The sequence below is a fragment of the Pezoporus wallicus genome, unplaced genomic scaffold (assembly GCF_028554395.1).
Source record: "Pezoporus wallicus isolate ANWC-B61680 ecotype Strahan unplaced genomic scaffold, APGP_CSIRO_Pwel_v1 contig_14027, whole genome shotgun sequence".
Taxonomy (NCBI): Eukaryota; Metazoa; Chordata; class Aves; order Psittaciformes; family Psittacidae; genus Pezoporus; species Pezoporus wallicus.
The window spans coordinates 553,346-569,559 of record NW_026640337.1 but is presented as its reverse complement, the minus strand read 5'-3'; the positions used below and the strand labels follow the sequence as shown (position 1 = coordinate 569,559).

The 16,214-nt window shown below is 51.6% G+C and overlaps 1 protein-coding gene across 2 annotated transcripts; it reads right to left on the bottom strand.

The window, feature by feature from the left end:
• Positions 1-1,868: 1,868 nt before the first annotated feature.
• On the bottom strand, positions 1,869-14,675 carry UHRF1 (ubiquitin like with PHD and ring finger domains 1). 2 transcript variants are annotated; one of them, XM_057418785.1, is made up of 17 exons: positions 14,570-14,675; positions 13,727-13,889; positions 10,898-11,161; positions 10,046-10,218; positions 9,455-9,670; positions 8,814-8,920; positions 8,456-8,642; positions 7,644-7,767; positions 7,449-7,556; positions 6,766-6,870; positions 5,800-5,906; positions 5,183-5,345; positions 4,948-5,085; positions 4,462-4,573; positions 4,184-4,341; positions 3,911-4,009; positions 1,869-3,377 (listed from the first exon to the last, which is right to left on the bottom strand). In XM_057418785.1, exons 1-17 carry the CDS (start codon positions 14,662-14,664, stop codon positions 3,231-3,233), a joined length of 2,466 nt encoding a protein of 821 aa, XP_057274768.1. In that variant the 5' UTR covers positions 14,665-14,675; the 3' UTR covers positions 1,869-3,230. The 2 variants fall into 2 exon arrangements, with proteins under 2 accessions (XP_057274768.1, XP_057274769.1); XM_057418786.1 differs by lacking the exon at positions 6,766-6,870.
• Positions 14,676-16,214: the final 1,539 nt, after the last annotated feature.

Genomic DNA, 16,214 nt, shown 5'->3' with positions numbered 1-16,214 from the left:
CCGGGCCCGGCCTTGCCCCTCGCTGGGGCACTCGGCGCTGTCGCAGGCCCGGAGCCCCAGGGCCGCCCGGGCGGGGTCAGGACGAAGGTGTTAAAGATGGCCCGGGCGCTGTGGGGACGCTGGGGTTTCCCCGCTCTCATCGCCCCGGTGCCGGCACCGTGACGGGAGGAGCGGCCCCAGGGGGAGCGCAGCGCCTCGTGACAGAGCCGTGGGCGACGTAGAGCCATAGACTAGGTCGGGTTGGAAGGGACCTTGAGCTCAGCCGGTTCCAGCCCCCTGACACCTCGGTGTCCCTGCCCATGGCAGGGGGTTGGAACTGGCTGAGCTCAAGGTCCCTTCCAACCCGAGCTAGTCCATGATTCTGTGAGAGAAATGGACACCACAGCCTGGAGCCGGGTGCGCTCCAGCTCTTGGCCATGTTTGAGGCCCCTCATGGACCCCAGGAACGTTCCCCAGCTCCTGCCGGTGCTCCAGGTCGGCTGCATCGCCCAGCGCATTCTGTGAGAGCCCTGGGATCTACCTGCAGCTTGTTCCCTTCCTGCCCAGAGGACGCGGTGGTACCATCACATCCCGGCAGCCCGGTTCCAGCCCCTACCCGGGACCTGCTCCCGCACGTGTCCTGCTCCCTCCGTGCAATGCAGCTCCCATCACCTCGTCGCCATCCCCACAGCAGCCGCTCTTCAGCGTGCCTGCAATTACAGGACCACAGGAACCTGCCACGATGAAGGAATATCAGGGGCATCTTTTAATTTGCACTCAATTAAACTCCAGCCCATGGCTTCTGGCTGTGGGAATTCCCAAAATAGGAAGGACATCCTTGACTGGGTTATTTTCCCTTTTATCAGTGTGGTTATTCTCGCTTCCTGATCCACAAAACACATTTTATCACATCCCATATTGGATATTTACTCCAGACAAGTACGTACAGGAAAGGAAGTAGCATCCTACTAATAATCTCTGCCATTAAATCCCACAATCCCTTCCCCTCCACACCCCAGCTCACTTTATCGCAGTCATTTCCCTTGTAGAGCTTTATGTTAAGACCTGCAAGCCCAGAATTACAAAGCAGCTGATTTGCAGCCATTCTAATTCATGCTAAATAAACACCAACACTGAAACCTACAGAGCAAAACCCGGTTTGGCTTCCAAATACCAAAACCAATGGACCAAGGAGGTCATTGCAAGGGGGTCTTTTCCATTCCAATGCACAGACATTTCCTCAATTTCAGCCGCTCACCCCAAATTCTTACCCCAGAATAAAATGTGGAAGGGCAGTTCCAGTGAAATTTAAATAAATTTAAATAATAAGCATTTAATGTTAACAGCAACCTTAAAATTAACTCATTCTAAAAAGGGCAGATTAAACTGCTGCTTAATTTCACAGCTCTCGTTTTCAACATCTTGACTGCCTTGAAGTCTTCTTCATTTACTTTATCTGCACTTGTCTATGGAAACCTCAGTGTTTAAATGTACTTCTCTGCCTTGGGAAGTTGACAGAGATGCTCCCACTCCTTGCTGTAAACACCTCCCATACGCTCCGTGGCACTTGGAACAGGTTTGGCTTTATTCCATCAATGTGCAGACAATTCCCATTGCCAGGTGATCCTTGGGATCTCAGTACTGTGGAACTCTAACGGAAGTTATGCCCCCAAAAGAGAGGGATGCGGGGAATCTCCCTGTTTCTAGTCGAACATAACATCAGTGGTGCCTAGAATAATAGCAAATTAGTGTTTTCCCCTATTTCTTTTTAATGAAAAGTCATAATGAAAACAATAGGTCTTAGAAAAGGCTTAGCAGAATGGAACAGAAATACAAATCCCTGCACTAGCAATGAGGACGCCCATTTCAGAAGGAATTACAGGCAACACTTTCATCAGAAAAGATATTTATTTTGAGAACTTCAACTTGCACATTGTACAAAAAATTGACAAATTCAGCACAAAAACCTATAAAACATTTGCTTTTTTCCCCCCTAGTATATTAACGTAATTTTAAGAAGAGTAAGCGTTAAGAAAACCAAAAATAGGCACATTTGTTCCAGTCTGTCTGCAGTAAAGTGTGATTAAAAAAACATCCCTGTCTTGTTGAGGTATTAAACTGCAAACTTTGGTAATGGTAGAAAAAGACAACCCATTCACAAAAGCGAGGCCTTCTCGTGGTCATGTACAGTAAAAAAATGGTTCATAGAAAAGTCAGAATTGGTTATTCTCCATTTCCAGGTAGAAACGCAGCAAAAAGAAGTAAAAAAAGACTGACGTTACCATAATACACCTAGCATTAGGAGGAAACCTGAACGGCAGCAAATTCGTACTAATCACGTACAGCTACAGTGTTGTGTTTTAACCAAAGATTAAAATCCGGTTGGCAAGTTTAAAAGATTCAGTGCTTATGAAAAAATAGATAATACGTGGTGATTCAGAGCCCAGTCTTTCAGCAAAAGGACAAAAGGCACTTAAGAATGGCTTTAGTATATTCCATAATGGCATTTCTGGAGAGAAAACAGCACCCGGCTGAACCAACAGTTCCCAAGTAAGAAAGAAGCCCAGCTGAGGTAGTACTTCATATTGCTCCAGCTACTTGGCTATCCGCAAGCAGCTTCATTTGTTTGAGATACAAAATTAGCAGGAAATGGCTTTTGAGAAGTTTGTCAAATGTCTAAAACCCAGTTCTTTACAAAAATATGTAACAAATACCCACTTGTGGTTAAAAGATCACAAGCCAGGAGCCATCACGTACAAAAGGAACATCCAAACTGCTGCCAAGGTGATGCCCAAGTCTACCTTTATGGCCAAATCCCCAAACACTGAAGATTGTTCTAGCAACCAAGCCATTTTTTGGGAATAAAATTTCAAATACAATAAGAAAAGAGAGGGGGCAGAGGGGGCACTCTGAGACCTTTCCTAATCTTTAGTGGCCTGACTGGAAGCGCTTGAAATCCTTTTGAAAATAAGCATGATCATTCTGTGCTGATGGGTGACAAGTTTGAGGGGGAGAAAAGAAAAACAAAAAATGCAAAAATTCAATGTTTAGAACAAAAACAAAACCCACGGACATACAAAAGGATTTTCCTTAAACTTTATAGTTTGGGTTTTTTTCCCAAATAAGGAAGACTTTAAAGCCTTTTCGGGGGTCTGGGAGAACACAGACTACTTGTTTCTCTTTTTAAATTAAGCCCATTGAAAACCCATTAAGAAGCTTGCACAAAAGAAAATGAGAAGTGCTTTACAGAATCACCGTCCATTGCCATATCCAGGGAAGAGCTGAGTGAGGATGGTCTGCAGCGTTTCATTCACGTGCATGCTGTAGTTTTTGCCCAGGTCGTAGCGACAGGCAGGACAACTGTACACATCGGCTTTGAAGGATCGATCCAAACAATCCTGGTGCAGGACAAAATTGGTTAAGAGGGAGAGAAAAATGCACTGCAGCTTGATCTACAAACCCCCCCGGAGAGAAGGAAGTGAACCAGGGTGGAAAAGTAGATCCTGGTTCACCCAAGTACTGACAAGAGGTGAGAAAAGCCAAGAGTGATGCATGCAAGCTGCTTTATTACATGTATTTCAATGGAGCATCTCAGTCATGGACACTACTTAGGGGTCAGAGGTAGTTGGTTCAATGGCATTTCTAAAGAGCAAGAATTCTCCTGCAGCTGCTAAAGACCATTGGAACTTCTGCAAAAACGCATCTGTCTTCAAAAGAACAAAACAAAACCCCCCAGGCTCTGCCACACTGTGGCATGACTGCGCCCACAGAGCTCTGGTCATCTTTGACAAGAATCAGAGTAGCAATAGAACACTGGAACTTTCTTTAAAGCAGACTTTTCTACGCAGAAGAGCCTTTTAAGATGGTAAAACACTGGCACGGGTTGCCCCAGGAGGTGGGGGATGCTCAACAGGAGAGTTCAGCTGCTCACCTTGCACACGTTGTGCTGGCACACAGTTGTGACCGGCCGGAACACAACCTCCTGACAGCAGATACACAAGAAGGCCTCTTCCACTTTACTCAGAAATTTCTGTCAAGAGAACAAGTGCATCAAGTTATTGCTACCACCTTTGAAAGAAACAACCCCACAGCCCACTCTGGGTCTGCAGCTGTTTCTTTAAAGCAGCCAAGAGGTTTGTGTCTAGGTACAACAGTATTAGTTGTCTCTATTTTGGGGGGATAAAAAGAGAGCCCCATGGTATACCGGTCCATCTTTGAGAGCTTCTAGTACTCCATTCCACAGCTTTTCATTGGCTTCATCATTTTTTATAAGAGATTTCTGCTGAGCTGTCAATTTGTATGGCTCAACTTTCGTTTTCTTTGGAGTCCCCGTAGGAGAGGTCATGAGTTTTTCCTCCCCACCTAAAAGAAAACACAACAATTTTTTAGACACCCAAACAAAAAGCAACCAGAAAAGAGTAACCAGGTAAAATGCACAAAAACCTACAAGGCTTTCTCTATCCACTTGCCTACTCCACAAACCTGCTGATTTCCTTTTCCTCTTTCCTTTCCCTGGGGTATCAAACTCATCATCTCCATTATTCTCTTTTTCCTTATCTTTGTTTGCAACAGCTTCCAGATACCCTTCAGGATACTGCAGGAAAACAGAGAACAAAAAGGACCCAATGCACAACACCAGTTTAGACTCAGATTGTTACAGGTCAGCAGAACAACCTCTGGAGAGCTTCTCCCGGGGTTCTCTGCCTAACAACTGATCCCAGCTCTTTCAAAGCAGCTAGACTAGAGAAATTCTATAAGGAATAAAACAGGAGTTTTGTTCATTTAGCTTCCTAAAAACCCCACAAACAACCCACAAGACTGAAAGCACTGCTTCCCCCTCAGTGTAAGGGGGGCCTGTCTTGATTCTTACACAAGGATAATCCTCAGTAAGAACATACGATGGAAAAGTTCCTTCTCTCCATCAAGTTCATTGCCAAGGGTAACCCCAAGAATGTTCCAAAAGAGTACCTGCATGGTTAGGCCAAGCTTTTTCATCCTGTCCTTTCCTTCCTTGGTCCAAGGAGCAGGTTCTTCGTCATCCCTCCTAAGTAAGTAACGCCACACTAAAAATCCAGATTTCCCTGTCTCAGGCCAGTATTTCACAACCTAAAAAAGTCAGTCAGGTCCATCACACACCATCAAAACCCCTTGAGAGCCAAATTATCTCCCCCTAATTCAGTAAAAGAATTCAGATCCTTCTTACCTTATATATTCCATCATATCTGTTCCCTTCTACAGGAGCGTATTTACTGTGTTTGCCACCTTTCACATTCCTCACCACTCGGACTGGCTTTCCAGCTCTCCAGTCCTTGGCTTCAGCTCCATTTTTATCATTGATGGGGGCACTGCAGTTCAGAGCCAGAGCTCTGGAAAAGAAAGCCCAGTCAACACTAGGAACAGTGGGAGCCTCCTGACTGCGGACCACGTTTAAATATACTGATTATTCACGGACAACCTCCTCCACTCGAGTCCACACTTACTCGTAAGAGCAACGGTTCAGAATGACAAGTGACCAGTGGCTAAAAGGTCTTCAGGAGACAGTAGGAAAACTTCTGCTCTAATTTACTCCTCCAGTCCTTAAGTTTCAGTCAATATTAAATCTGAGATTAGGACCATTTACGATCCTGTTTCACTTACAGTGCCCTGTAAGAAGCATTCCCATCTTGCAGCTGATCTGCAGCCTAAAGACAATAGTGGAAACCCAGTTCTCACCATTTTTTCCATTTAGCCAATTCCTTTTGATGCAAACAGGACAAAGAGCTTCTCAGGGTGACAGACTGCCAGCTCTGAGGTCAGAAATGGAGCGCTAACGGCACTGACCTGTTCATGTTGGTGAGTTTTTGATCACAAGACTGTTCCGCTGTGCGTTTGTTCCCAGAGAGATCGCGCCCTCCGCTCCCTGTATATGTGAAGGAATTTCCATGATCCTGAAACGTATATGGATGGTTTCGACACATTCACAAAGATCATTCAACAAAAGCAGGTGAGTTTTTAATCAAGCAGCTTTAATGCTGTATTCTCAGAAAAGGAAAGACGCTTCCTCCCTTTATCTCCCAGCCTTGCTTAAGTCCGTGGTGCTCCCTTAGATTGTCAGAGAGGACTCAGGGTGACAACTGTTGTTGTCACACCCCCAAACAGTGCCCAAAGAGCTCTGTGCTGCTCACACAGAACCAGCCTGGAAGCGCAGGGGCATGCTCCACATGAGAATCATGTAATAACAGTGCAAGTGCTGAGGCACAAGTTACCTGCCCTTGCACTCGGAAATAAGACTTAGAATGGCTACATTGGTGCGTGGCTGTTCTACATGAGCTTTACCAGGCTGCGGTCAGGGTAAGGCAGCACAGGCTGGTGATGTAGCAGTGCCTGCACGAATGAAGAGCAGAGCCTGGCACAGCCTCCCAAGGGCTTGGTTTGACTGGCAGAACCAAGACATGTAATCAAAGTAGGACTTTGTTGCCTGGTTTTGTTCCTTGTGTGTCCTTTGACACACCAAGCTCAGGCAGAATATATCAGGAGACTGTTCAAGCTGTGGGTGTGACAGAGACCCCAGGGAGGCAGCTCAGGACTCCTGGAATAAAAGCTGACAAATAGACATTGAACTTAATTCCAGGGACCCCGTTTCTCAGCTTGGCGAACGTGACTGGATTGTCCTTTCCATTTGCTTAAGTATCGTCAAGATGGGGACGTGATGTGCCCCATAGAGAATGTAAAAAAGGAACTAAGGAAAAGTCTTTGTTGGAACAAGTTAGTTTGGCTCTCAGACAAAACTAAGCAAGGTTCACTTACTATGTCATCTTCATAGCCCCCTGCCAGCACCAAGGAGTAGGCACCATCGTTACTCCTGCCATGGATCCCCGCAACGTGAGGCCTGTGAACGCCGGATTCACTCACCTGAAAGGGAAACCTTTGCTTGGTCACTGCTGCCCACAGGCTACAACCAGCACAGCTGCCCCTGGTCTTGGAACCAAGGTCACTGACAGTACTACCACAGCTCTGGTTTGCACATGAGCAGGGTGAAAGCACGTTCTCAACACTGTGCTGGATTTAGAAGACTTCTGATACCCAACACTTGAGAACAGGCTCTGGACAGGTCAGTGCTTTTTCTTCCCCAGTGTTCTAACAAGATGAGAAAACAACCTGTTCAACGTGGGTGTTTGAGAGAGACCCTCACCAGAACAAGTGGGAGGCACCACACACATCCAGGACAAGCTATTGGAAACAAATAGGTTTGGGTGAGGGTTTCTGAGTTACCAAAAAGCACTGAAAAACCCAAACACACCCTTGGAACGCCTGGACAATGCACCATTAGTTATGGAACACTTGAGCGACACAAAGCCCAAGTTCTTCGCTTTCTGCGCTTACATACCCAGCGACACACGCTCCAAGATTTAACTGTTTCAGGTTTCTCCTAAGAGCTGGATCGTTCCCATTTTTCCCTACGGGGCTCAGGCCCGGATCTGCCTTCCTACCTGCACTCTGAACTTCCACATGGTGCCAACCGGAATCCCAGGAATCGGTCCATAGTGGTTCGAGGGGACAATGGTGCATTCCTTTGTGCGACCGACACACGCCATGCCCTGTTCCAAGGAGCAAGACCCATCAGCCAAGAACGACGGGGAACTAACACACGCTATGCTTCAAAAGAAAACAGCTTTTGAACTGACCTTGCCCCAGTCTCTCCGCGAGGATGAATTAGCAGATGCCATCTTTTGTTTCTTTTTACTGTCTTTTAATCTCTCTCCTGCTAAAACCACCTCACTTGCATCATTTCGACATTCAGGGCAATACCTAAAGTCACCAGTCAATGAAAAGTAGCAAAGCCTTACATTGACAGAGAATTTCCTCAAAACACACTGAGTTATGTTACAGACTAGACAGGACACCAAAGCAACTCTCCCTGCTGGAATTACACTGGCATTAGCTAGTGCTTTACACAAGCTCCTAAACCATTGCAGGTGTGGCAGGAAATCAGCTGTACCATAAAATCCTTGTATAAAATGCTGAAACGGGACAAGGAACAACACAGTATGTATGTACATCGCTATCTATATGCATAGAGGCAGATGTATTGCATTATCTATCTCTGTGTATCTATCACCATATATATTGCAGGTCAGAGTATGTATCACCGGCCTGATGTGGTGACAGAGCTGCAGACTACCTGTAAGCAGCCCATAAAAACCATGACACAAGTTAAGGCTCTTGGCATCAGGCTTGCAGTTTATAGGTAGCTCCTCTTCTCTGACAGGTATAGAGATCCCAAAACTAGCAAAAGAACTTGGAAAGCCACTGGCTTCGAACATGCTCTGACTAAACTGATGCTCAAGAAACGCTACAAAGTCCTTCCAAAACACCCAACCACACAAGCATCTCCTGAGCTCTACAGACACAATATTGCCACCTAAGGGCAGCACGAAGCCCTCGCCTTCTGCTCCTAAGCAGACAGTAACTGCAGCACCACAGACACAGAACTCACCAGTCCTCATCGTCTGGTATGCTGCTGAGGGGAGGGCTGAGGCAGTAGATGTGGAAAGCCATATCACACTCGTCACACATGAGCTGTTTCTCTGGATCTTGTTTACCTCCACAGATGTGGCAAGCACAGATTCTGCACGTCTTGTTCGGGTTGTCCTTGCAAGCTTTACACACAGGTCCAATGCGGCCTGTGAGCAGAAAGAAACCACAGCCCCCTTCAGGCTCCAGAAGGGACCGAGATACACTGGGAACGGACAGAGGTGGCACAACTGCGGGGGTCCTGGAAGCCTCAGACCTCACAGAGACAATCAGAACATCCCCAAGGTAAGACTGAGACACGAGAACCATGCAGCACTCACGTTTTGCTGGAGGAGCAGTAAGTGGGCAAGCACTGCCTGGCTCTTCTATTTTATAGATTTCATCCACTAATATAATTCTGCAGTCATTCAAGGAATCCCCGGCATCCCTGTGAGGAGAAGGGAGGAAAGTCTGAAAGGTGAGCCTGTGACAGCAGCAGAGTTCACAGCTGTGGAGGCTCCTCAGCAACGTGCATGATGTGTCTTTAGTCCTGTGCCACACAAAACCCACTACAGCACCACGTGAGCTGGGCCAGTGGCACAACAGCATCACCACGAATCCCATCCCCTTCATGCAATTCACGTGTAAAACCCTTTTTGTTTTAACAAACTCCAGCACCTGTAGCATTAGTGACTGTTCTACCCCAGAAATGAATTTCAGACTGATTCTTCTCAGATTTTATAGTTTCAAAGTCAAAATCACTGCGGGGAGAGGGAAAAAGAGGAACATTCTGGCAACCCTGTGAAAATTACTGAAATAACACAGCAAACAAGTCTCTGCCTCCTCGCAAACACGGGGCACTCCATGACTCCACAGCTTGCATTGCTCATGCCCTGCAGCTGCAGCAGCATTTTTGAGGAGTCGCTCCGAGTTAAAAGCTTAAGCAGAGCATTCGGTTTATTCCACCTTACAGTTTGCTTACCCAAGTAATATCTTTGCATTTATCTCCTTGATCATTTTCATTTCTCTTTTCTGCAGGATCTCTGCATCGTACCAGAACCCTCTCTCCTTTGGCTCATCGGGGTTGTAGTTGACCATCACCACCTGCCCCACTTCCAGCTGGTGCCACTTCAGAATAGTCCGTGCACGAGCCCGTACATCATTGGAACCCAACTGCACAACTCCATTCTCTGGATAGCTTGGAGCAGAGGGAAGGCAGGGAGGGACAGAGAAGGAAAATCAGATTCAACATCACAGCTGTTCCAAGTGATGGATTTTATCCAGACAGGTCAATTTATGAGCTGATGCAACATGCAATTTCCCACTCAGACACAGCCAGAATGGGGCACTCTGGCTCTGCTGCTATTGTATCCCACTTCAGACTTGGATAACAGCATTTCATAGTTCTAAAAACCTGATTCCAACCCCCTGGAATTCCAGCTGTAAGACAAACTTACAGCTCACAGGGCTCAGTTACTGCACCAGCCCAGTTCTGGTTTACCCTGTGGAGCTCTACAGTCAAATTTCCCATCCACGTCATGCTCCAAATGGACAAGAAGGGAACCAAACTCACTCTTCATACTTCACGTGGTATATTACATCTTCTTCAGGAATGGCTCTCGGCTGCTCAGGATCTGAGCAGCTCTCAGCGGATGCACTTGCGGGTTTTTTTCTGCTTACATTTACAACCTGGGCTTCAAACCATGCCCCCATGTTCATATCTCGAGCGTCGACCAGGTCATTGATCTACACAAAGCAAAGGACACGGCTCACTCAAATGGGCTTTCCAATGAAGCATTCATTTCCAAGGCTATTAAGGACTGAATCATCCCAAGAACCCCATGATCAAGATATTTCACAGATCATCATAAAAATTTAGATCTCCTTCACCCTTCCAATCCCAACCGAAATACAGGTTGAGCCCCTAAGGCTAAATATCCATTCTGCACCAACAGGAGCACAAGCAGGCTTCTTATCTAGCACAAACCCTTATCAGGCAGTCTGTAACAGACTTCCCAAGGGTCTAGCTCATAGTCTGGCAAAGGCAGCACTAGGTCTGCAATAAAATCCACTGAAACAGGCAGGTAAAGGGATTCTGCACAGCTGGCTGAGATTTTCTTTTGTTCATTCAAGGAAGTTTCAGCTTTGACAAAGGCAGCGACTCCCAGGTTGGAACGATTCAGAGTTTTTAAATCAAAACGGGCCCTCAGAATGCTTCCGATTCGAATTAAGTCAGTTTTGTCGTTGTAGTTAAAAGGATAACATGAAAAATAAAGCATTCTGACCTACAACACGAGGCAGTGAACGGCTTGGTGGTGCAGGGGTTAAGAAACGGAAAAGCAGTACCCACAGAATGAGGGCACAAAAGTCACTTCCCCATCAAAGAGCAATTCCCGTCCGGGTGCAGCTCCCGGGAACCCCTCACCTTATAGAGGCCAAAGCCCGGGTCGCTCCAGTCGGGCTGTGCCGCCGTGCCGGGCTGGCCCTCCAGTTCCAGGGCACCCTCGCCGTTGTGAGAGCTCTTGTCGGATTCGCTCTGGCCCGAGCCGCAGCCAGAGTCTGTGTCCGAGAGCTCGGGATCCTTTTCCTTGCTGACAGCGGGAAGCGCGGCGGGGCTTTGTCGCACCAGGAGCTGCACGATGTCGTTGAGGCCGACGCTGTAATCGAAAAGGGAGTGACCGTCTTCCATCTGCAGGGAAGCAGTGAGACCAGGCGGTTATTGCATGCAGAGCCACCCATCGTGCTGCCATCGTCCCTACGTGCCGAGACGGAGCACGTGGCTTTCAAACAAGGAACTTGGCTTGAACTTCAGCACCACAGATCCATATGGAGCGCTGTTCTTACCATAGAAATGTTCTTTCCTCAGCCCTCTGCAAGCCAGGAGAACAAGACCTCCACGCTGCGGTAGACTCAATACCCAGAGCAAGCCACAGCGTTGTAGGAGATCTGAAAGGGTTTGCAGTACATTCCCAAGACACCAGTTCTGGGAAGGACTCAAAGAACTCTAGATCCCCTACATTCCCTATCAGGATTTAAAGGTAATTCCACACTACTTACTAACTGACAAGGAAGTTCTTTATTCCTTAGTTCAGACACATCAGAACACCACCTTGGACTCATCTTTATACTGGACTCGTGTACGTTCCGGATGACGGTTACAGCATCGCTGCTGAACATGGGATTAGGCAGAAGCCAAATTGCTCATCGCTCGCCTCTCTCTGGGCAAGCACACAAGTTTCCCATTGAGAGTAAAATCAAGAGATTCAATTCAATGTGAAACTGCCCCCTCGCCCCAAGCACGTCCCGGTTCCACAGCCTCTCCTAGGTCAGCGGGTTTGTCTGGCAAGGCTTTGGCTGCGGGTTTGGCTGTGGATCCTGCCCCTGCAAGAAGTCCACAGGACCACGAGGCCTCTGCGTGCCCTCCCCAGAACTCCGAGGAGCGCTCCCACTTCACAGTTAAACCGTCCTGCTGGAGCCCACAGCAGGGGCAGAGCTTCACCACATATTTAAGGTCTGACTAAGAAATTACACAGGAAATGATCATCCCCTTCCAGCCCAAAGCACCAGAAAAAGCAGCCCCTGAGCTTTGTTCTCTATCGGGGGGGGGGAAACAAAGCAAAACCACAAAAATTCACCCTTTGTGGGAATCACTGGGATTACTCAGCTCTGATTTATGGCACGAAGCGGCTGTGCAACAACCCCTGGAAACCTGAGCGGGCAGGAAGAGCTCTGGGCTTTTCCGAGATGAAAACTCCTCGAGATGCACAAGAACAAACCTGAACCCCGTCGTTTCTCACCACAGAGACCACGACTCGGCTCTGAACACGGCGCTGGTCTCACCAAGGAGCGCCGGAGGCACCAGTGCTGCCAGGGATGGAAAAGCCGAGCCCAGGCGCCGGCCCCAAACCCATGGGAGCGCCGGGAATGGGCTGGAAGAGGCGCCCGCAGCCGAGGCCGTACCTCAAACAAAGGCTGTGGGGCTCTGCATGGACCAGGCTTTTCCCACCATCACTGGGGGATTTGTAAGGATTCAAACAGGCGAAGCGCAGCAGGGGGAGGATGCTGAAGGGAGGCTGAAAGCCATGGGGGGAACGTTCCTATGGAAAACCGCGCCTAAAGGAAGGAGTGCTGGAATTGCACAGGGAGGAGCTGTCTTTGTCAGGCAAGAGCATCCTCACCAAAACAAGTTATCACTTCCAAAGCTCCGCTCACAAGATCATCAGGGCAGCCCTGGCAAAACCCAGGACCAACCCTCCCTGATCGCTTCATCCACAGCCACAAATGGGCAATTACTGCACCCACAACTACACCAGTGCAACAGAGGAGGCGGTGCGAGCCCTGCAGAGATGCTACACGTTCCTACAAGCCTCTTACACTACTGCTGGTACCCGAGCTTGTTAGATTAAAGCTACTCCAGGTGTGTTTCCATATCCTACAGTCACACCTGCTAATTCTAACGCACCACCAGCTCTCATCACCCTAAAATGGAGGGAAAGGGGGCATAAATAGCCTAGGAGAGATTGTCTAACACCCCCCATCCTATGGGATTCCAGCTGCAGCCCAAAGGAACTGCTACCTCTGCCATAAACGTCTCTGACCAACCAAGCACGGGCACAGGAGTTGCTTTACGTGCAGATTCAGCAGGGCAGGGGATGGAAAAGGGTGCTTGGGAAATAAGTTTGGAAAATGGATTTGAGAGCAGGGTATTTGGGAAAATGTATTAAAAACCGCATTGTAAAATCGGTGTGGTTGGGTTCAAGGTTAATTTTGAGGGATTACGAACTCGAGGGAAGAGAACAGCTGCCGTACAACTGCGGTGCTGTGGGGAACACGCTCGAAACGTCACGGCACGTTCTTCACTCAATGAGATTTCGATTTGAGGCAGAACAACTCCGAAGCCACGAGCTGCTCCCCCACTCTGCAAGGGAAAAGCGGCTCTTGACGGCTTCCCGAGGGGCTCAGTTCACAGGGCAGGAACCCCTGGAAGCGCTGCGCCTGCAGGCATCGCAGCGGCGGCGGCAAGGCAGGAAAGGGACGGGCTCGACGGAGGAGACAACGAAAACCCCTCCGGCCCGGCTGAGAGGGGAGCCTGGCAGCGGGGCCCGCAGCGCCGCAGTCGCTAGAGGGCAGCAGAGCACCCGTCTGCGGGCAATTAAAGCCAAGTCAATGAAGCTCTCGCTCCCCAGATGGCGGGGACATGGGGCGGGGGGGGGAGCGGAGCGGCTGCGGTGGGGCCGGGGCTGTCGGACGGTACCTGCTTGCCGCGGTAGAAGAGCCGCTGCCGGTGCGGCTCCACGCCGAACACCTCGTGTATCCGCAGCCGCAGCCCTTCCACCTTGGTGAGCTTGGAAAGCGAATCCACGCGGTGCGTCTCCTTCCCGTCCATGGTGCGCACCTGGATCCACATGGCGCCGGTCCTGCTCGCGCCGGGGACACCGGGAACGGATCGGGGTGAGAGCCGCGGCACCGGCCCGCCGGGCACCGCATCAATGGGACCCGCCCCGCCCACCGCCCCCGCGAAGTCTCGCGAGATCATGCAAATGAGACGCGTCTAGGGTCTTAAAGGGGCCGTCACCACCCGACGGCCCGGTGCGAGCGATGCCCCCGGGGGACCGGAGGGGTTGGGCGGGGAAGCAGCGGAGGGCACCGGCGCCCGCAGCCCGCGCGCTCGCCCTGGGACGGGGCAGCCCCTTTGCTCCGCCCGCGTTAAACCCCGGGGGTGTCAGCGGTGCCCCCGGCCCCGTCCGCATCGCCCCCGGAAGCCAAGCGGGGCGATGCCCCCACGGCCCTCCCCGGCGCCGCCGCTCACCGGGGCCCCGCGGCCCCATTGCAGGGGCACGGAGCGGGGTCGGCGCCGCTGCCGCAACGCGCGCCCGCCGCGTCCCGCAGAGCGGCACCGGAGCGGCCGCGCCCCGCCGAGACCGGCCCCGGGCCGGGGTGCGGGGAGCCGCTGACCCGAGGCCCGGGAGCTGTCATCGGCCTGGGCGCCGCGGAGCCGCTCCCGCAGCAGCCCCGGCACGGACACGGTCGGGAGGGGAGGACCAAAGCCCCTCCGGCCGCTCCCCTCCCGTTACCCCCGGTCCCGGTCGGGACTCACCGGCGTGGCGGGGCTGGAGGCCGGTGCCGCGCTGCGCTCCGCGGGCTTTGGAGTTTGGCGCGGAAAAGCCCCGTGCGCCGCGGGCACCCGCCCATTGGCTGCCCCTGGCGGGAACGAGCGAGAGGGGCGGGGCCGCCGCCACCGCCTCCCGGGAGCCGGAATCGGGGTTCGGGGTGGGGGTTCATGGACACCCGGTGGGACCGGCGCTCCCCGGGGGCTGCACCGGGGATCCGAGAGGCGCAGAACCCCCCCGGTTCCCAAAGCGCGGGGTCCGGTACCGGGAAACCCCCGCGGGCACCGGGAGCCGGTATTGAGCCATAAACAGGGCCACGGAGACCCGAGTGACCCCCTCCCACAGCCACCCGGTGCCGCTCCTCCGCAGGGGTCCCCAGCCCCTGGGGACGGAATAATCCGAATAACCGGAATAATCCGAATAACCGGAATAATCCACACAATCCGCAAGAGGCCTCTAACCCTTCCCGGGCCGTTAGATCCAGGTTGCTCCAGGGGCCCGTGTGCTGACCCCATGGCCTGGGTGACCCGGCAGAGTGGGGCCGATGGGATGCGCTGCTCCGGGAGGATGTTTTCCCCCCAAAGCACAAAACTGCACACGGGAAATGTGCCGCGGGAGGGGGGAAACCGCGAGCAGGGGGGGGACCGAGAGGTTTCCGAGGAAAGTCAGCTTCAAAACGAGTCTAAAACCATGGAAATTGGTGGCTGGGGAGGGGGAAGGGGGGAAGACACCGGGGCTGGAAAAGCGGGAATGGCGGCGGGTTGGGCGCTGCCGGAACAGCTCCGCTGACCCCGCAACCTGCGGACAAAGGGAACGCGAGGCGCGCCAAGGGAAAGACAACGCGGCCTCTCCCAGTTCCCCCGGCCCCGGCCCCTCCAAACAGGGATCGGGGGGATCCGCAGCCCCCAGCGCGGTGCCGGCTGCACACGGAGCACAGCGCGGGAACCTCAGCGTTGCTCCTGCCCTGTCGTGGCTCCATGGGGATCCCTCGGTTAAGCCGGAGGTCACGGGCTGGGAGCCGCTGGCCTGGACTCGGTGAGCCCCATGCGTGCGGGGTGCGTCAGGGCAGGCAGCACTCGGCTCCGTTCCGCCCAGAGCCTTCCCTGTGTGCCTGCACTGGAGCCTCAGCCTTGCCCTCGGGCAGCCCCAGGCCCTGCAGCCTGAGGGGCCCCGGGTGCTGCAGACCTGGTCGGGAGGAGGAGGAAAAGCTGAGCATCGGAAAGCACGTTTTCACCCTTCTGAGGCCCAGCTCCAGTCTGAACGCCCCAGGACTGGATGTCCTGGCCTGAAGTTCCAACTGGTGTTGCTGAGCAGCCCATCCGGATCCACATCCCACCACCCATTGCCAGAGGAGGTCAGAATCCACATCCCTCATGGTTTTGAGATGCAGGACAGTTCTATGACAGACTTTTACTATCCTCCTTCAGGTATTGCCCCCCCCCCATTAGGGTACCATCTCACATCCATTTAGGAAGCACCCATACAGGTACCCAAGCATGGGACACACACACACGTCCTTTGACCCTCAGCAGCTCCCCCCACAGCGCAGGGAGCTTCCTGTAGGACACGGATTGCTCAAGGGAAAGGCTTCAGGCAGCAGCGGGGAGACCGGCAGCATCCCCAGAGCTGAGT